The 20,254-nt window shown below is 47.5% G+C and overlaps 1 protein-coding gene across 2 annotated transcripts in view; it reads right to left on the bottom strand.

Moving 5' to 3' along the window:
* ELAPOR1 (endosome-lysosome associated apoptosis and autophagy regulator 1) overlaps positions 1-20,254 on the bottom strand; it is a gene marked incomplete at both ends in the record, with an annotated part of 68,806 nt that overhangs the window by 12,113 nt on the left and 36,439 nt on the right. For both annotated transcript variants that reach the window (XM_079698159.1, XM_079698160.1), the window contains 8 exons: positions 246-374; positions 1,108-1,285; positions 4,742-4,830; positions 10,885-11,034; positions 11,167-11,272; positions 12,193-12,273; positions 12,744-12,891; positions 18,540-18,732. In XM_079698159.1, the coding sequence (XP_079554285.1) occupies positions 246-374; positions 1,108-1,285; positions 4,742-4,830; positions 10,885-11,034; positions 11,167-11,272; positions 12,193-12,273; positions 12,744-12,891; positions 18,540-18,732 (1,074 nt within the window). The remainder of the gene's footprint in view (positions 1-245; positions 375-1,107; positions 1,286-4,741; positions 4,831-10,884; positions 11,035-11,166; positions 11,273-12,192; positions 12,274-12,743; positions 12,892-18,539; positions 18,733-20,254) is intronic.

Below are 20,254 nucleotides of genomic sequence, written 5' to 3'. Positions count from 1 at the left end.
GAAACTCTCAGAGCATGGCCTTTGGAGTGTGTACACATTGTTTCTAGTTCTGTTTCTGTCTCTAAAACAAAGGCTTGCCAGTATATATATTATATGTCCATGGGCAGTGGAGCACGCAAGGGAGTGCATGGCATGATTAGCTCATTTTTCTCCAGACATCCCTATTATGAAGAAGCGTGAGGTGAGAAAAGCCCCTGTGGCAGTGCAGTGAGCTGAAAGCTCACAGTCAGGAGGGAGGCAGTTACCTGTCATGCCCTTGTACTCAAAGTTGATCCCACTGAGGACGGTCGTTTCCATGTTCGTGGGCAGCGTGTTCCACCATTTGTATTCGAATCCCACGGCTGGTTCGGTCCCCGCTGGGCAGTGGCTACAATCTGGGGGAGCCGTAAGATCCACGCATTCAGCAGGAAGGCCACGGCCACCCTTACTGGAGCTGCTGTCACACAGACAAGTGGCAACAGGGGTGGGCAGCCCAACAAGAGTGGTGCTGAGCACTGTTGCACAGTGACATCAAGCTGACTTGAAAGCATTCTGACAATGTACTTAACAAACTCAGGGTGTAAACACTGACCCTTCATTCTCATATTCCAGTTAGGTTACTGGCCCATCAAATTATTCATTTGAAAGCTTAAACATATCCTCTGGTCTGATATATATAGTTAATATTATTTGTCACATTGTTATCCTCAAATGCCTTCACATTTATAGGTATACAAATCCCCCCAACTCCTTTTTTTGCAGAGTGGCTTACAAATTCTGATTGTGTCAATGTGGCCATCCCAGCTCCCTAAACCTTCTAGGTAGCATCCCTGCCACATGCTGGAAGCCTCTGATGTGAGGATTGGGTCCCTTCAGGCCTGAGTCACATTCAAAGTTGGAATGAGGAGGAAGGCCAGCAGTTCTCAAGTATGACTCGGACCTACAAACAGGGCCCACCCTGACCTCTCTTCTCCCGAGCATAGTCCTCAGAGGTGGCCTGGCCCTTCCTGCCTCCCTTGGAAGGACAGAGCCCGTGTTCAGCTGACACTGGGAGTGCCCACATGGCCCATCCATGTGGGTGGTGTGGGAACAGACGCGAGGCAGGGAGTGGGGTGGGGGAAGGGTTACCGGAGCCATTGGAATAAGAGCCATAAGGGCAGGGCTCGCAGGTGCTGCTGTTGGTCTTGAAGAAACCAGGGTTGCAAGGTGGGCAGCGGGTCTTCACGCCAGAGGCGGGCAGCTTCACTGCCCCCTCCAGGTCCTCACCGCAGATTTTCGGCTGGGCCCATTTGTACATGAGCTGTGTCTGCAGAAACAAAGCATGACTCAGCCTGCCTGTGTGGGATTATCTTCAGGAATTTACCTTGAGAGTGGGGGGATTCTGGGCTTCAATGAAAGCTCCACCACGGTGGGGCACTTTGTTTTGGTCACCGGTATATCCCAGGCCCGTCGCGTAGTGCCTGGCACATGGTCATGCTCAATAAATATCTGCTGAATGAATGTTGACTGGGTGAAGAGGGATAGACTTAATGAGGACTCGTGTGTCGGATGGAATGGGGGGACCAGTTGCCTCCAGAGAAAGCTCTGATTCCAGTGTAGAATCTTATTACTACCAATGTCACAGGAAAAGCCGCTGGTGAAAATCCCAGAACATGAAAAGGCATGGAGTAGAGGTGGCTTATGTAACCCCTGGGGGGAAGAGAGGTTGGCTGAGGTGTCCCAGTTTGTCTTCCAAGTGTTTTCTTTGCTTTTTCACTTATTCAGTAGGCATCTATAGCAAGTCTAATACATCTATGTGACTCAGAGACGAATGACGTGGCCCCTGCCCTCAAGGAGCTCACCGTCTAGCAAGGGCACCAAGCACATAATAACAATCCCCATGGGGGTATGGACACTACATTCTCTGGGACATCCAGGCAAGAGGAACGACGTTGGTTAAAGAACACAAACTTCCAGTTATAAGACCAGTAAGTTCTGGGTATCTAAGGTACAGGTGATTAGAGTTAATAATACTGTATTATATACTTGAGAGCTGCTAAGAGAGTAGCTATTAAACATTCTCACCACAAAAAAGAAATGGTAATTATGTGACCTGATGGAGCTGTTAGCTAGCTCTATGGTGGTCATCATCTTGCAGTATGTAAGTGTATAAAATCAATACATTGTACACCTTAAACTTACACAATGTTATGTGTCAGTTATATCTCAAAAAAACCAGGGGAAGAAGGCAAGAGGAATGGTCAGCCACCAAGTCAGTGGACAAGAGAAGCATTGTATCTGTCACTTATTAGGGTCGTCCCTAGTCTTTTGATGGAGAAATTGGATAGAGAAGAGGAGATGAATTACAGGAGGCCTTGGTGAATCAGGGGTGAGGTTGGGCAGTGTGAAGCTTCCCATGTGGCCCTAGGGCAAGTCAGAAACAAAAGGATTGCATTGAGGTGATGACGCAAATGCTCTGTGTAGCATACCATACATGTGAAAAGGTGGGTGAATAAAGCATCGGCCCATTTTATTAAGGATAAGAAATGACAGGGTCTTAAAAGGGTCCCATGCTGCCTTCATTGGAGGTGAGCCCTGAGACAGACAACTCTTCTCCCTGCTCAGCTCAGCCTTTCTCCCTGTGAAGAGCAGCCAGTGACCAGAGACCTGGACTAGCGCTCTAACCTTATCTCACCTGGCTTGTCTCCTTGAGTCTCATAGAGAGAAAGGTCTGGGGAGCTGGTAGACTGATTTAGGCCATCTCTTGGAGCAGCACACTCAGCAGCCCCAGTGGATCGGCCATCCTGGTCCCTGAGAAAGCACTGAGACACAGCAAAGGCCATAAAGGCAATAATAGGAGTCCCTTGATTTTAAAATACAGCTTAGAAAACAAACTCCCGAGCAGGACCAGTGTGGGCCTGAGGGCTGAGGCTTCTGCAAAGCACTCCTGGTGACTGCATATTCCTGTGCACTCCTTACCATGTATACTCCAGGGCTCCTACCTGAGCTGTGCTTTGGCGGGGCTGCAAGGTGGGAGCACTGGCTCTAGCCCCACTCAGCATCTAAAGATCCTCAAGGTGATCAGGGGAGGGCAGGCACCCAGGCTTGCAGGCATCAGAGCACACTATGGATCTAGAATGCCTTGGTCTAAGCCGGGAGGGGAAAGAGTGGGGCAGAAGGAAGCAAAGACAGCCACAATCGGCCACATGTTATGCCTGGAGGGGGAAGAGGAGCAGGATTGTCCTCATTTAATTAGTGGGTCAACTGAGGCCAAGGAAAGGACAATAAGTTTTACAAGGTCATGCAGAACACCAGACACTATAGAACCGGGTCTGAGGTGCAACTGACAAGATATATCATTTCGCCTGGTTGCTAGGGAAGGGGGTTTTGCTCGAAACATGAGGGTGGGGTGGGGCAGTGTGGGGGGTGCGCAGTAAGAGATGACTATAGAAACAATCACCGTAAAGGACTGGACTTTATCCCTTGCTTAATTAGCAAAAAGAGGATTTGGCCAGCCAGCCAGCCAGGAAACATTTATACATCCTAATATCCAAGCATATGCTTAGTGCTGAATGATGCAGAATTCCCCACTCCTATTTCTTGAGAGGCTCTGATTTAGGGATATAGGCAGTTCATTCAGAATGTTTAATCTGAGACAGATTCCTCCACTTGTGCCCTTGAGCCATCCCTCCTCATTTACTGTTGTTCCTCGAAGTCATCAGGCACACACCTGCCCCCTCTACACCTGCTGTGCGCCCCCTGCCTGGAGAGCTCCCCTTCACCTCACTCAGATCTCTGCTCAAATGTCATCTCCTCAGAGAGGTCATCCTTACCTCTCTAAAACAGCTCTGTCATTCTTTATCTCCCAATCCTGTTTTATGTTTTTCTTCCTACCACTTACTACCATCTGATGTATTATTATACACCCATTAGTTGTCTGTCTGTTGTCTCTCCCTCCATTTGCTCCCCAATAGGAATTAAGCTCCACGAGAGTAGACGTTCCCTTGGTTTGGTGAGCTGCTGCACCCCTAGCGCCCAGCACAGTGGTTGGTTGTACATGTGAACAAATGACCTCCTCTGAAACACCTCCCCTGCCCGCCACCCCCGATCCTGGTCACTCCTCTTCTGGGTTCTCCCAGCGCCCTGCACACCGTCAGGCCCATCTTCCTTGTCCCTGCCCTCCCCCACAGGACGGTGAGCCTCTGAGGGCAGGAGCCCGTCTTGCTCATCTCTGATTCCCCAGCTGGAGCACAGTGCCAGGCACAACAGCTGATGCTCAAAAAATGCCTGTTGACTCAATGGCAGAGCAGACTACAGAGGAAGGTCTTTCTGAGGCAGAAAGCCTGGGGGGAAAGAGGGAGCCAGCAGAGACGGAACAAGTCAGGCCATTCTCCAGTGAGCCAGGAAGTAGGAATCATCCCCTTTGCCAGCCCACAAGAGCAGCGCCGAGGGGACAAGTCTGATGAGTTCTGTGAAGAAATAAGTACGCGTGGACAGGCAGCCATTGCCCAGGGGGCGAAGCAAATGGAAGAAACCAAGGAAAAGAAAATGAAGGTGTTTTTTGAAACAGAGCATATGTGAATAAGCAGCGGAACAAATGTGGCAAAAACAGCTTCTGACCTGAAAATAAATGAGGTCATCTCATTTTGCTTCCCCACTGGCCCCAGGGTCACTGCAGAGGTCTGTGGGGTTTTCTTGGGTGCCAGCTTCACTGGCCACTGGAGGTCCGGATCAGGCAAAGCCCAAGGAGCAGGCAAAGGGGCCCCATGACCGTGCTACCCACCTCTCCACTGGCATCACAGGCCGTGTGAGTGTAGAAGTAATCTTTGTCTGTGCACGCTGGCCGCACTCTGCAGGTGGAGGATCCTTTTTCTAAATGGCAGATGCAAGGACAAATATTTGAAGTTAAAAAAGCAGAGCTCTTGACCACTTGCTCACGATGCTATAACGCCCAAGACCTTGGGGTGAGGCACAACACAGACATTGCAGAAAGTAGACAATCCTGCACGCCCACCTTCCCTTTGCCTGAGCGGCATCATTTTCGGTCCCTAAAGCCCTGCTCAGATACACCCTTTGCGCCTCTCCCTGGTGCTGATGAGAAACCACTGGGCCTGCCCTGTGGAGCAGGGCACGGAGAGGTGGACTGGCCAAAGGACCAGCAAGGAGGGAGGTAGCCAGAAGGAGCATCTTGCAGGTTTACCACCAATTCCCTGGAACTCGCCGTCTTCCAGGTGCCTCAGAACCCTGACTGTGCAGGTGGTTTTTCTACTCCTGAAGGGTTGAAGCAAAACATAGGAAAGCTAGGACAGTGCTTCATCCTCTTACTCCAATTCTGTCTCTGAATTGTCTCTTAATATATGCCTAGAATGAAGGCCTTCCACCTCTGTATTTCCCCTTCTCCATGCAATGATCCTATGCAAATAAGGTGACGGTTTAATCCACCTCTTTCCACTTTCCCCACCCCCAGGCCTCACAGCACTATCTCTAAGCCTTGACCTGAACTTAATGAAAAATGTTATTATCATTTTTACTTACTTTACTCTCTGTATGTTCTTTTTTTAAAAAAATATTTATTTATTTATTTATTTCGGCTGTGCCAGGTCTTAGTTGCGGCACGTTTAGTTGCAGCATGTGGGCTTCTTAGTTGCGGAATGCAAACTCGTAGTTGCGGCATGAGAACTCGTAGTTGCGGCATGCATGTGGGATCTAGTTCCCTGACCAGGGATCGAACCCAGGCCCCCTACATTGGGAGTGTGGAGTCTTATCCACTGTGCCACCAGGGAAGCCCCTCTGTATATTCTTCTTATACCTAGTTTAGTTCTGCTTTAACCCTATGAACCCCTGGATAGCAAGAACTATTTCAATGAATCCCTCTTTAAAGCAATGGATTTCACCTTTTTTGAATTACAAACCCTTTCAAGAATTTGAAAAAAAGACCTGTTTCCTGTAGCCTGAAAAATATACATACTTCATGCAAATAATTTTTTTTAATTTCCAGGAGATTTACTTTCTCCAGAATAAAAACCACTGCTTTACAGAGTGCCACTACAATACTGCTTACTACTACTGTCACCACTATTTCTAATATGACTACTGTGTTACCTGCAGGTAAGCAGGTGATAATGGTGAGACCTCTTCTCTCTCTCTATTACCTGACAGGCAGTTTGGTAGAATGGAATAAGATTTTTAAGCCAGACAGATCTGGGTTTGGATCCTGCTTAATCATTTAGTAGCTGTGTCACTTTCAGCAAGCTACTTGACCTCTCTGAGCCTTTGTGCTTTCACCTGTAGAGCAGGAATAATAACACCTACTTACTGGAGCCAGCACATAGCTGACACATTGTAAGTAAGAATTTGCTAAGTGCTGGTAACCATTATCACCTGGGTTTGTGGGAATTATTTTTATTTGGTAACTGTCATGGGATTTTTTTTTTTTTTTTTTTTTTTTTGTGGTACGTGGGCCTCTCGCTGTTGTGGCCTCTCCCATTGTGGAGCACAGGCTCCGGACGCGCAGGCTCAGCGGCCATGGCTCACAGGCCCAGCCACTCCGCAGTATGTGGGATCTTCCCAGACCGGGGCACGAACCCGTGTCCCCCATTGGCAGGCGGACTCCCAACCACTGCACCACCAGGGAAGCCCTGTCATGGGATTTTTAATAAGGATTAGAAGTTTCCTTTCTCTTCCAGTTAAGGCTTATTTCTCAACTGGTCCCTTCCTCTTCCCAAGGCACCAAATGAGTTGCTAGATCGGAGAATCTCCTAGTTACCGCCTTGTTGGCCTGCACTGGGGAGTTCCCTCAATCACATATTTCCATGCCTCTTCTGTCCCCATCTTAATTAGCCTAGGCAAGAGGGAACTACTGGCTGAGAAACAGCTGGGGTCTCTCAGATCATTCACTTGGTTAACAAACAAAGGCCTATTTCAACATAGAGGGATCCAGGGACTCCTGGTTTTGACAGACTTGGCCAGGAGAAATTTGGGGGGAGATGCTGAAAATAAGCCAGTTCCCAGGCCCTTGCATACTGGATCTAACAAATTGCAAGCTATGTGTTAGAAAGTGCATTCCACACAAGGACCTTTCTCTGCTTGTCAAATATTTGTTCAACCTGACACCCCAGCAAAAAGGGTCCAGCTGTTTACACACTGACAACTTCTAAACTGGTTTTAATAAATGATTAACGCAAATGCTGAGCCAGACCTCACTTTCCCAGCTCAGGTTTCATCAAGGTGTTGAAGCTGGAAACTAGTCATGTTTGAAGGATTGGCCTAGATATTTGTTGAGGAAATGAAAAGTGATTCCTGTAGGACTGGCCCTGGGTAAAACTGTTTGAAGATAAAGTTTATCTTGGGGGCTCCACCTGCTCTTTCTGCACCTTCCTCCTCCTTTCGGTATCTTCCCCCTGCCTCCGGAAATACAACATTCTTGTTCTGATCCTTTTTATCCAAGGAAAACATTTCCCCTGAAGATTTAAGTACCGAATGAACCCAATGCCCAGCTCCGACACCACCACAGACTCTGGGCAAATCCCTTAACCTCTGTGAGCTTCTCCTAATTCATTTGTAATGGGGATATCACCCCTGCACTATGCTACGAATAATGAGAAAATGTTTTGTAAACTGTAAAGTACTGTACAAGTGACTTATTATTGTTACCTATGCCCAGAGTGGTTTCAGACCACAAGAAGACTGCTGGGACAGGCCTTATTGTAAATGAATAAATAAAATTAGTGCTTACTACATGCCAGACACTGTTCTAAATCTTTACCTGTTTTAATCAGTGCACACAATGATGCTATGAGGCAGATACAATCATTGTCATTCCCATTCTAGAGATGAGAAAACTGAGGCACAGACAAGTGACTTGCCCAAGGTGGCGCAGCTAGGAAGTGGTGAAGCAAGTATTTGAACCGCAGTGATTTTATTCTGGAGTCCATGCCCTTAAACCCTGTGCTGTTCTATTAGGAAATGAATCCCTAATATTAAACATAACACAAAGGAATTAATCCTAATGATCAAATTTAATCTCTCAATGAGAAAGATGCTTTCAGTCAAGCCTTTGTCCCTGACATCCACATGTGCATCAGCTCCTCGTTAGTCTAGGTCCTGGATACGGGCAATGGCACCTGATGCAAAATCTTCTGACTGTAGCTTCTGCCTCCAGCTCTTCCTTTCCTCATCCATTTTCCAAATGGCAACCAGAATGGTCTTTCAGAGGCACAAGCCAGATCATGTCATTCCCAGTTTCACATTCTTTAATGGCTTCAAATGCTGATAGGATCAAATCCCAATTCTGTAGCAATGGCACAGAAGGGTTTAACCATAACCTGTTCCCTGTCCACCTCTTAGCCTTGGATGCTAATTCTCTCTAAGTAAGCTCCAGCAATGCTGAGTTACTCCTGGATCCCTGAGCCTTCTGGCCTTGGCTCACACTTCTTCCAGAATATCCTGCCCCCATCAAATCACCAACTCATCTTTCAAGATAGCTTATCTTTCAAGACCACAGCTAGTGCAGCCTTTCCTCCCTCCCCAGAGAGGACTGACCGCTTCCCTCTTTTGCTTCCACCGCACATTACACTCAGTACTCCTATCCTAGCACCTCCTGTACCGTGGAGTTATTACACTTGGTGTTTCTATAACCACATTTCCACTTTTGACATAAGCTGGAGGGCAGCACCAGCTGTAACCCTAGCATCAAGCCCAAGCCCTGGCACCCAGTGGCCACTCAGAATATATTTACAAATGAAAGACTAAATGGTCACAGGGCCTCCTGCCACTCCCTTTATGTACATTCCATCATAGGCTCTCATCAGACTCTCTCTGCATTTTCCCAGTCTCCCACTGACCCTGTATTCTGGAACAATCAAGTCCCAAAGAAACGTGATACTCTTTGTATCCCAAGCTGAACATATTCTTCATAGTAAAATTTCACTTTCCATTTAAAGAAGTGGATGGAGAAATCAGTGGCAAAAGGAGAATAGACTCCAAGAATTCAGACTCCCAAACTAATACCTTCATAACCGCTCTCTGGATAGAAATCAATTTACATAGCATTGATCAAAACACTCTGTAGGCAGTTCTTCTAGAACCACCTTGTCATTTAAACCCTGTACCACAGCGGGGCTGGAAAGGGAGCTGGAGAAAAAGACTAACAAAGGCTGCTATTGATAGAGCAGGGAAGAGGAATACGAAATTCAAGTGGAAAAACAGGAATTTAGACTTATAGGTAAGAACTTTCCCCAAGGGCTTCCCTGGTGGCGCAGTGGTTGAGAGTCCGCCTACCAATGCAGGGAACGCGGGTTTGTTCCCCGGTCCGGGAAGATCTCACATGCCGCGGAGCGGCTGCGCCTATGAGCCATGGCCACTGAGCCTGCGCGTCCGAAGCCTGTGCTCCGCAACGGGAGAGGCCACAACAGTGAGAGGCCCGCGTACCGAAAAAAAAAAAAAAAAACTTCCCCCAAGATCTAAAAATCTCTGTTCTTGATGAAAGCTACACTCATTTGGCAAGCCTGTGTAGATAAATAGAACTTCTATTTTAGGAATGGTGTAGAAATAAGCAGCTCACAGGGTCAGTGGTGGGTCTTGGCTGAGCAAACACGTACTGTGACACCTGTGTGAAGGGTGGGTGTGTCGGTGTAGGGATGGGGGTGTCTAATTAAGAGAGGGCCTTGAGCCGGGTTTGTATATAGTTCTGTGTAAAAAAGGAAAAATGGAATAGTTATGGGCATTTGCAGGGGAAGGGAGGGGACTCTTTCTCTCTCCCTACCTGTTTTGTTTCAGAACCTGTCTTGGAGATTGGTCGCTGTGCCAGTCATTGGACTGTCTAAGCACAGGGCCCTCTGGGGACACTACCCATCTTACACCAGAGCCCTGCTGCTGCCGAGATCCTCTCAAATAACCAGGTCCCGTTTCTCAAGTTGGGCTGTTTTAGGAAATTATCCAGGGACTGCAGAAATAGGCTGCTTCCCACTGTCCTCTTATTTTCCCTTAGAGCAGTGGTTTTCCAGCTGTGTTCCAAGGAACCCTGGATTTCCTGACAAGGCCTGCTTTGAATTAAATGGATGCTTTGAATTCAGTGGATAAAAGATTATAGCTTCTCGCTATCAAAATGTTTTGCGTAACAATACGACCTCATGGCTCTTCTAAATTAACTTTGATAGGGCTTCCCTGGTGGCGCAGTGGTTGAGAGTCCGCCTACCGATGCAGGGGACACGGGTTTGTGCCCCGGTCTGGGAGGATCCCACATGCCGCGGAGCGGCTGGGCCCGTGAGCCATGGCCGCTGGGCCTGCACGTCCGGAGCCTGTGCTCCGCAATGGGAGAGGCCACAACAGTGAGAGGCCCGCATACCGCAAAAAAAAAAAAAAAAAAAATTAACTTTGATATTAATTGTTATAAATTAAAATATAAATTTATACCTCTTTTATCTACTGTATACATTATTTATAATTATTATCTTAATTAAGGTTTCATTAAAAAACGATTGCAACCCCTTTCCATAGCTTTCCTAATTCCTCTAATTCTGAGCTGCTTTTGCTTTTTGCCGTGGTGCCCTGCACTTTTTGCTATCTAATACACTATATAATTTACTATATATTTATTATGTAGTTATTATAGTTATTATGTATCCCATTTACATTCCAGAATGTAAATTCTATGAAGACAGGGACCCTTGTCTATTTTTTTCACTGATGTATTCCAAACACCTAGAGTAAAGGCCTGGCAGATAGTAGAGGCCTGATAAATACTTACTGAATGATTGCATTTCAAGAGTGATTGGCGGATTAGCTGGGCTCTTCCAGGGCCCAGAAAGCAAGTGCTTGAGAATAATCGTCTTCAGCTTGGCCAAAAGGATGGCTCCACTTCCTGTCTGTCCCTGTGTATATGTTGGTACCCCCCCACCAAACTCTTCCCACCCTCAGAAACATCACCTGAATATTTGTCAGGGTCACATTGGTGGCAAGAAGTCTCTCCCTTATTGGAATAAGAGTTAGCTGGGCAAAGTTTGCAGTAAGAGGAACCCTTCTGGTCTGCATATGTGCCTGGTTTGCAGGGGAAGCATTCTGAAGTGTAGGCCACTCCTAGGGAGGAAGAACAACATAGGAAAGCAAGAATTGAGCCTAGAGACTGAGCCCCCTGAGGACTAACCCACACCCTTCCTGCTGAAGTTAGCATCAGACCCCAGACCCAACCCCATTCTCTGTTCTCCATACCTGTTATGACGATGTTTCTCACCAGCACAGGCTTAGAAACTTTGGACCACACTGAGAAAGCTGTGGTTCTCCAGTAGAGGACGTTATTGCCTCGATTTAGTTCAACCTAAAAACCGGAGGAGTTAGTTCAGTCATAGAGACAGGTATTGCTAATCCATTGCATTAGCCTCCTGTTGGGATCCCTCCTCTTGCAGCCTGCATGGCAGTGCCTATTCTGCTCCTCTCCCTCAACTTCCTCAGACTTGCCCTTCCTCCCAGCTTGGCTCAGCTCCTCTCTCTTTCTTTTTTTCTTTTTATAAATTTATTATTTATTTTTGGCTGCATCGGGTCTTCGTTGCTGTGCGCGGGCTTTCTCTAGTTGCGGCGAGCAGGGGCTACTCTTCGTTGTGGTGCACAGGCTTCTCATTGCGGTGGCTTCTCTTGTTGCGGAGCACGGGCTCTAGGTGCGCGGGCTTCAGTAGTTGTGGTGCGCAGGCTCAGTAGTTGTGGCGCACGAGCTCAGTTGTTCCGCGGCATGTGGGATCTTCCCGGACCAGGGATTGAACCCAGTCCCCTGCATTGGCAGGTGGATTCTTAACCACTGCGCCACGAGCGGAGCCCTCCTCTCTCCTTCTAAGGCTCCTCTTACAACCCTCTCATGCCCTCTCCCACTTCTCCCTCAGTCACATATACCATGAGCATTTCTATGTTGAGACCCATGAAGGGACCTGAAGGTACTGACAACAGGGTGGCTGAAACTCCCTCATTCTTCTCTGGTTCTATTAATCCATGCCCCAGCCCCAGAAGACTGGGCCTTTAAAGCTAGAAAGCTGCTGGTCCTTGGGGTCAAGCCAGAGGAGCGAGTCAGTTCACATCCATATTATGTCAACTCAAGAGGAGAGAAACTGTAGCATCCTCATGTTGTCAGACAACTGCCCTCTAGGGAGAGAAGAGTGGAGGCCCAGATGGGGAGGAAGCACTCTTTGGAGGAAAGGCCCTTGGTCCCTTTTCTGGAATCTCCAGGGAGAAGACTGCTCTGATACTCACACTGTGGAATTCCCATCCTTTCTCTGTGGTTTTCATCCACCTCGAGTCATCTGCATTGGGCTGGCACTGGTCATTCTGAACCTGAGGCAGCAGGAATTTGAGATCAGAGTCTCTCAGCTTTCTAAGGAAACAAGTTGCTTACCCCACGATGCCCCAGCCCTTCAGAGGGCCCTTCTTATGGGAGAAGGACTGAGCTCAGAAGTCATGAGATTTGAAGTATGGCAGGAGCTAGTTACACACACAGAATGTCAGTACGTGGACACTAAAGAAATTATGCGTTAACTCAGAGCTGTTACGTGCTGTTTTCACGTCTGAATGGGGCAGAACACCTACGAATCTCCCAGACTCTATCTACTCTTCCCCCCAGGGTCCTTTGACTTCTGCCTTTCTCTTTGCCTTTTGAAACCTCAGCTCACTTTGACCACAGTTCTCTCCAGAGGGAAGACAACTGTGAAAACTTCCCGAGCAGGACTATGCGTGTGATTCCTGTAAATGAATCTGAGCCTCGGAGGGTCTTTACCTCCCACCTTCCCCCTCAGCCAGGGGCTTACAAAAAACTCGAAGATGATGCTGGAGTCTGGGTAGTAGTATTCAAAGTTAACAGTGCCAGACTGCTTCAGGTTCACGGCGTACATCAGCGTGGCCGTGCACTCATCCGTGTTGGAGGAGATATAGTCACCCAGAGGAACCCACTTGGACCTGTGAGGGAACAGGAGCCAAGTTCACAGTCAGGACCCCAGCCCACCAGGGCTTGTGCGATATGCAGGTCTCATGTCCTGCTAGGTCTCTGCAGAATTCCAGACTTGTGATTCACAAGTGGAAGCTTACACCTGAAAACGCTCAGTGAGGAATGACCTCCAAGTCAAGGAGCCTGGAGGTACAGCCAAGAGGAGGACAGGTAGGTGTACCTCCACATCATGCAGAACTACCCAGAAGATAGATGGCAGGTAAGGTTGTGGATAGGGGGAGGTAGATAATATTTATTGGTTGCTTACTATCTCCCAGATGATGAACTACATATTCTACATTCATGATTTCTTGCTATCAGTAAGAGGAAATGCAATTTTGTCCCCATTTAATGGATGATAAAACGGAGGCTTGTTGAGTGCCTTGCCTAGTATAACACAGCCAGCAAGTGACAGGGCTGAGATTCAAACCCAGGTTTGCCAAACTCAAAGCTGTCAAAGAAAGTTAGTAGAAAAGCTATTCTTCAGAACTCAGAAGTCCAACCAGTCTAATCCACCCTTTTTTTTTTTTTTTTTTTTGCGGTACGCAGGCCTCTCACTGTTGTGGCCTCTCCCGTTGCAGAGCACAGGCTCCGCGGCATGTGGGATCTTCCCGGACTGGGGCACGAACCCGTGTCCCCTGCATTGGCAGGCAGACTCTCAACCACTGCTCCACCAGGGAAGCCCCACCCATTTTTTTTGTTTTTTGTTTTTTGTTTTTGTTTTGAAATGTCCACTTTTAGATGCTACTAGGAACTGGTTTTTATGGGAAGGGGGAAGGGAGAAGGCATGTTGATTTTGCTTTCTAAATACCTCTACTGTGTCTACCCTACCCAAGGGCTCTTCCTTCTCCTCCCCGCATGTCCCTCAGCTCTGAATCAGCCCCAACTCGCCTCCCTGCATCCAGTCCTGCTTCCTCCAATCCCTTGTCTACAGTGTGGCTGGAGAGAGCCTCCAGAACAAAAATCTGACCCTGTCACTTCCCTGCTTGAAACTCTGACTCCCTGTTGCCCTTAGGATGGGGTACAAACTCCTCACCCACTGTCTATGCTCCAGCCCTACAGCATTTCTTTCAATTCTTCTGCCGAACTTTCTCTCACCTCTGGGTCTTCCCACACACTGTTCTCTCTTCCTGGAACAAACTTCCTCCTCCCTCCATCTATTTAATTCCTACTCGTGTCTTAGAGCAAACGTCACCTAATCTGAGAAGTCCTCCTTGACTCCTTTACCTGCCTCTGCTACGTGTGCCCTCAGCTCTCACTGTTCCCTTTCTCATAATCACACGCCTCCTGTATTTCATTTAAACGTGTTATGAAATATTTAAGACCCGCCACCCTGCTTATGAAATGCAACACAGCAGAAGTCTTGGTGTACCCCTGGCTAATCTCAACCCCCTCCGCATCACACACACCTTTCCCCACTGTCAAGTAACCACTTTCCTGAATTTGGTGCTTGACGTCCCCATGTGGTTCTCTGCCCTTCACTAATTATGTATGTATTTCTAAACAATATACTGTATGACAGCATTTTGCATGTTTTTATAGCTTATGTGCTCACGGATTCTGAAACTTGCTTTTTTTCCCTCAACACGTATAATGATTGTGGGATTCCTCCATATCCATAGTCACACGTGAATAAAAGCTCTTCTTTCACTTTTACGAGTATATAAGATTGCTTTCTATGGTTCGCCCATATTTATGCATGACTTGTGGACGGACATCTAGATTGTTTCCAATTTTTTGCTATTGTGCGCATTCTTGTTAGGAACATTCTCGCAAGTCTCCTTCTACGCATATTTGAGTGGAAAGCCTGGGGGTAGAACTGCTGGGTCATAGGGTATGTGAACCACCAACTTTACCAGCTATGGCCACGTTGTGCTCCAGAGTGGCTGCTGTCACCTACACCCACCCGCAGCGAAAGACAGCTGTTCTTGCTCCACACCCTCCCCACATCTGGAATGGTCAGACGTTAAAATTGTTGCCAATACAGTACGGTAGGACAGAGTGTCTCAGTGAGCTTTAAATCTTATTTCCTTAACTATTAGTGAGGTTGAGCATCTTTTCTTAGTTTATTTGCAGTTTGGTTTCCTCTTCTGGTCATACTTTAATTCTTCTTGAATTGCTTGTCTTCCTGCCTGGCTTGTCGATGCTGTGAGGGCAGAGACCAAACTTAACTTGCTCACTTCTGTGTCCCTAGCACTAAGCCCTGGACCTGGCACATAAGAGGGACTCAGGGCATTAAACAGATGAGTGTGGGAAATGGGTGATCAAAGACAATCCCACTATTTCACTGCTGTGCCTGAGACCAGCCCAGGTCTCCAGTGATTAATAATGGTCAGTTCAGGGGACCTCAGATTAGTCCACTGTTTTCCCCCTGTGTTTGTCAGAATAACACGGTACTTCCAGCTCTTCAACAGTTAGTGTTATTCTCAAATGGAAGCATATCCAAAATACCTAAGCTGAGCTCATCCAAGATACCCAGCTAACCTAACAGTACTGATTTCTCCTTGTTAAAAGAGACAGCACTTAAAGCTGAAGTGCTCCACAGCATCAGCTATAAATAACTCCTGAAGGTGGATGAATAATTAAAAGGATGCCATAAGTGGATTTCATTTGCAAAATGCATCACAATTCTGACTTTTGTCAGAGCTGTCCCTGGTGAAGATCGCTTCACGTTCAATAATAACATGTCTTGATTGATTTCTAATGCCAGGCATCGCTCCAAATCTTTACAAGTATCATTTCATTTCATCCTTACCACAGCCTCTAAGAAGAGTACTATTTTTATCACTGGTTCTTAGAATGAGGACACCAAGGCATGGAAGAGATTAGGAACCTGCCCTCGGTCATTTAGCTGTGATCTACTTATACCTGCTTTGTTTTGCCATGGCCCTGGGGAAAAGGGAGGCAAGTTTTCAAAGAGGAATTCTCACACGGTGGCCACCCAGACACGCTGCCAAGCTCACACTGGGTAGCACTGTTTATAAATTCTGGTTAGAAAGAAGAAACTGTACAGGAAAACTTAGAAGCTTCCAAAGTTTGAGACCCTTTTTAATGCTTTCTCTCATTCTTGTTTCACCTTCACAGTATTTGGTGTTCTGTTCTTTCTCTTCCGTGAACGTACAGCATCCTTTCCACGACTCCCTTTTCACTCTTATTCCCTTTTGCTTATCCCAGTTTTGGATCTGAGGACTGTTTCCATCACCTTAGTCCTGGGACATTTACCCAGGAACCAAGGATGATCCCCTGAAGGCTCAGGAACCTGCCATGGAAACTCCATTCAGTTGGCCTGTTTTGTTTCCAATTATTTATTTTGTGTCTGCTTTGTGCCAGGTGTTAGATACTGGAGACACAGCAAAGCACAAGACAGCCCTGACCCCCTCCCTCTTGGAGCTTGCATTCTGTTTCTAGTGGAGGAGACAGAAACTTGTCACGCAGTTAATAACATAGTAATAACTATGGTAAGTGCCATAAGGAGAAGTACAAGATGATGTATGTGTGTGTAACAGGGGCCTGTGGGGTCAGGGATGGCTTCTGTGAGGCAGTCACTTTTAGGCAGAGACCCGAGGGTGAAGCAGGAGTCAGCTGGGGGAAGAGTTGGAGAAGAGCGTGTTAAAGGCGCCAGGAGGGCGGGAGCATGGTGGCCAGGATGGCGGGAGCTCTATAAGCAGGAGGAGAGGCACTGGAGAGAGGCTGGAAGAAGGGGCAGGGGGCAGAGGCCCTGCAGGCTGTGACAACGTATTGGATTTTATTCCAGTGGGAATCCACAGAATCCAGAGTTTTGAGCAGCAAAGTACTGTGATTGGACTTGTGTTTAAGAAGATTCGTCTGGCTGCTGAGTGGACAGTGGCCTGCAGGAAGCTGGGGGTGGAAGCGGAGACCAGCTGGGAGGCGCTAGAGGCAGAGCAGGTGGGAGGCACCACTGGCGGGGGTTAGTTTGGGGGCGGTGGGCTTGGATTCAGGTAAATACACAATGGAGCAGGAAAGCCAGACACTTGGTGACCTGATAGCAGCTGTTATTGCCTTTCTGGGGCACGGTGGGGAAATCACAAACCCTCTCTAGGTGGCCATTTCCTCTCCATTTCTCCTTTTTCCCCCTCCCGGGAATGTCGTGGGATGCCTTAAGATCCAGGCCCTGAAGCAGTCTGTGCTGTGGCCTCGCTGAGAGAGAATGATTTCTGGACTTTCACTGCTTCCCCAGACAGGGAGAAAACCCTGCTTTCACGCGCGTGGCGAATGAGCCAGGCCTGCGTCTCGTCCAGGGTCAGTCACATTCTCTGTTAGGACTAAAATGGGGGTTGCTTGTCTTAACCCACACATTCCCTCTCCTTCCAGCTTGAATCCGCTCCAGCTTTATCTCTGCTGCCAACATTGTCATGCTAATGATTTTGACTCATAATATTGAACTCTAAAATAACATTAAAATTGGACTGTTAGAGGCCTCCTGCCTGGCTCAGACAATGGTGCTTCTAGGAGATTTAAGTATAGGAATGGGAGACATTGATCCCACCTTTAGGAATCCAGGTGTAATACAATTAATCCTTTTTTATCCTTTTGATTGCTTGGGTATAAGAGAAACTTTCATGTACTTTTCTCCTGTATTCTTTGTCAATATTTAACAGAGAGCAGTGGACGATTGTCTTTTATATCTATGCATCCCCCTACTTTTCCTCTCTAGGACTGGATATTGCCTTGCATGTTGCCTTCAAATAACTAAATGTTATTTGAAGGTGGCAGCATGGGGCAGTGGAAAGCCTGGACCAGGTGTGAATTCCAGTCTTCCCAGTTGTAAGCTAGGTAATGAAGGACAAGTCACTGAACCTCACTGAGCCTCCAGTTCCTCATCTGTGTAATGGGAACAATAATACCTATTTCACTGTCACAAGGGTTCTTGTGAGGATTAGAGAAAATAATATACGTAAAGCATCCAGAATAGTGCCTGAACTATAGAAGGCACATCATTTAATTCCAGGGATAGGATACTCCCATCCCAGGAATTAAATATCCAGAGATTTGATAAGGATAGCTCACCTGTTCTGTAAGCACCCTGGGCTGAGCCTTTCAATTACTGAAAAGATTTCCTTCTGAGCTGGAGAATTTTCTGGTCATCAGGGTCTCAAAGGGTTTGGAAGATCTCAGCCATCACTGACCAAAGCTCTGGTCCCACTTTATCCTCCCAAACCCATAAACTCAGACCAGTTTTAGAAGCTAGCACCAAAGCCAGGAAGATACCCAAGGCTTTGCACATGGTGTTGCAATCAAGTTGAGGAAGTTTATTGGCTGATCCAAAATTCCATAGTGGAATCCAATTGGATTGTGTTTTAAAGGGACTGGGCCATTTAACCCTTGCTGATCTTGTCCACCTGTCTCTATTTCCCCGTGTTTTTCACCTGTCACAAATACCTGTCAGTCGCTGGTAAGCTTAGGTCAGTAAGGTTGGGCTGATGCGGATGTCATGTCCAGAAGTCCAGTGGGGGCCTGCTCTAGCCCTCACCCCGAGGAGCAGGAGAGGAGGCTGTGGAGTGCTCCCTGCAGCCCCTTCCCCAATATGGGGAGCAGGGAGGTAAGGGGGGGCGTGGGGCTAAGGGGGTGGGTGTGGAGTGTGGGGAGAGGGGCGACTCACGAAGTGCAGTTCTCAGTGGAATCTGTGGTGCTGTCCTCGATCTCCAGGTTGGTTGAGAGGCTGGCAAAGCCATGGGGCAGCCCATCCCACTCGTCAAAACGGATGCCTGTGCCAAGGGAGTAGCGGCCCTCAGCACACGGCTTACACGACTGGTCCTTCATGTCCAGAAACTCCCCGGCTTTGCAAGAGAAGGCTGGAACACAGAGTGGGGACAAGGGTGGGTGGTGAGGCTGCTGCCACGCAGGAGAAGTGGGTGGGTTGTGTGCATCCTGGGGGGAGGAGCAGAGGATGGAGACCTGGGAGTTTCCCCCACTAAGATTTGGAGCCATGGCGCATCTTGTATGATTCCACTTCCATGGAATGTCCAGAGTAGGCAAATCCATAGAGACAGAATGGAGATTTGTGGCACCAGGGACTTGGGGGAGGGGGCATGGGGAGAGACTGCTAATGGATATGTTTCTTTTTGGGGTGACAAAAATGTTCTGCAATTAGATAGTGGTGATAGTTATGCAACTGTGTGAATATTCTAAAGCCACTGAGCTTTATAACTTACAGGGCTGAATCTTCTGCTGTAAATTATATCTCAATAAAGCTTTTATTTTATCCTATTTATTCTATCTATCTGTTTATTTATTTATTTATTGGCCACACCACATGGCTTAAAGGATCTTAATTCCCTGACAGGGGATTGAACCTGGGCCACGGCAGTGAAAATGCCGAGTCCTAACCACTGGACTGTCAGGGAATTCCCAAAGCTGCTATTAAAAAAAAAAAAAAAAAGATTTAGGGCCTTGTTGCAGGACTTTGGGTTTGTCCCTGTCAGTCTCGTTTCCTAAGGGGTCTAAGGGGTAGCCTCAGCCATTCTGAGAGCTCTCCAGTGAAGAGCATGGTCTCTCGCGCTGACCCCTCTGAATGGCACCTAGCCCTTCAGCCTTGAACTTCCCCCTTGAGTTCCTGGCCTCTTTCTTCTTTCTGGTCCCACTGCCACCGTACTAGTTGGGATTCTTGTGACCTGTTAGTTCAACCATTGCAATGTCCTCCTAACTAGTTCCCTGTTTCTTGTCTTTGCTCATTCGGTGGTCAGAAGTATCTTTCCAAAACACTCATATGTACTATTATTTCTGTTATTTAAAAAATAATCAGGCACCATCCCCACTTTTGGTTATAGAATTAAGCTCTCAGCCTGGCATTCAAATTCTTCCCCAATTTTCCCCCAACCTAACTTTCCGGCTTGATCCCCCACTACAGACCTTTCTCCACCCTACTCCCATCCATCCCCTCCGTGTTGCCTCCACCCCAGCCCACATGCTCTTCTCTGAATGTGTCTGATGTTCTCCCACCTCCAAGCTTTTGCTCGAATGGTTCTCCCAGCGGTTCCTGATCCCTAAGCATCCATAACTCCCGTTCTTTTCACCTCATACAACACATCATATTGATGTGTGCCTCCCACTAGGCTCTGAGCTCCTCTAGGGATGGTGGCTCAGCGACTGGCACAGACATAGCAGGGGCTACATAAAGGTTTGCTGAAAAAAATGAATGGATGAACGGGTGTCTGCTCCTTCCACCAGACTGTACGTTTCTGAAGGCGGAGACTGTGCCTTATTTATCTTTGTGGTTCACATAGCAGGTGCACATAGTGATCAAGAACGTTGGCCAAGTTTACTGAAGATGGCTCATTTGTTTCCATTAGTCACACCTCAGTTCTACTCAGATCT

The sequence above is a fragment of the Hyperoodon ampullatus genome (assembly GCF_949752795.1).
Source record: "Hyperoodon ampullatus genome assembly, chromosome: 2".
Lineage (NCBI taxonomy): Eukaryota > Metazoa > Chordata > Mammalia > Artiodactyla > Ziphiidae > Hyperoodon > Hyperoodon ampullatus.
Note: the sequence above shows the minus strand (reverse complement) of the source record. Positions and strands in the feature narration are given on the sequence as shown.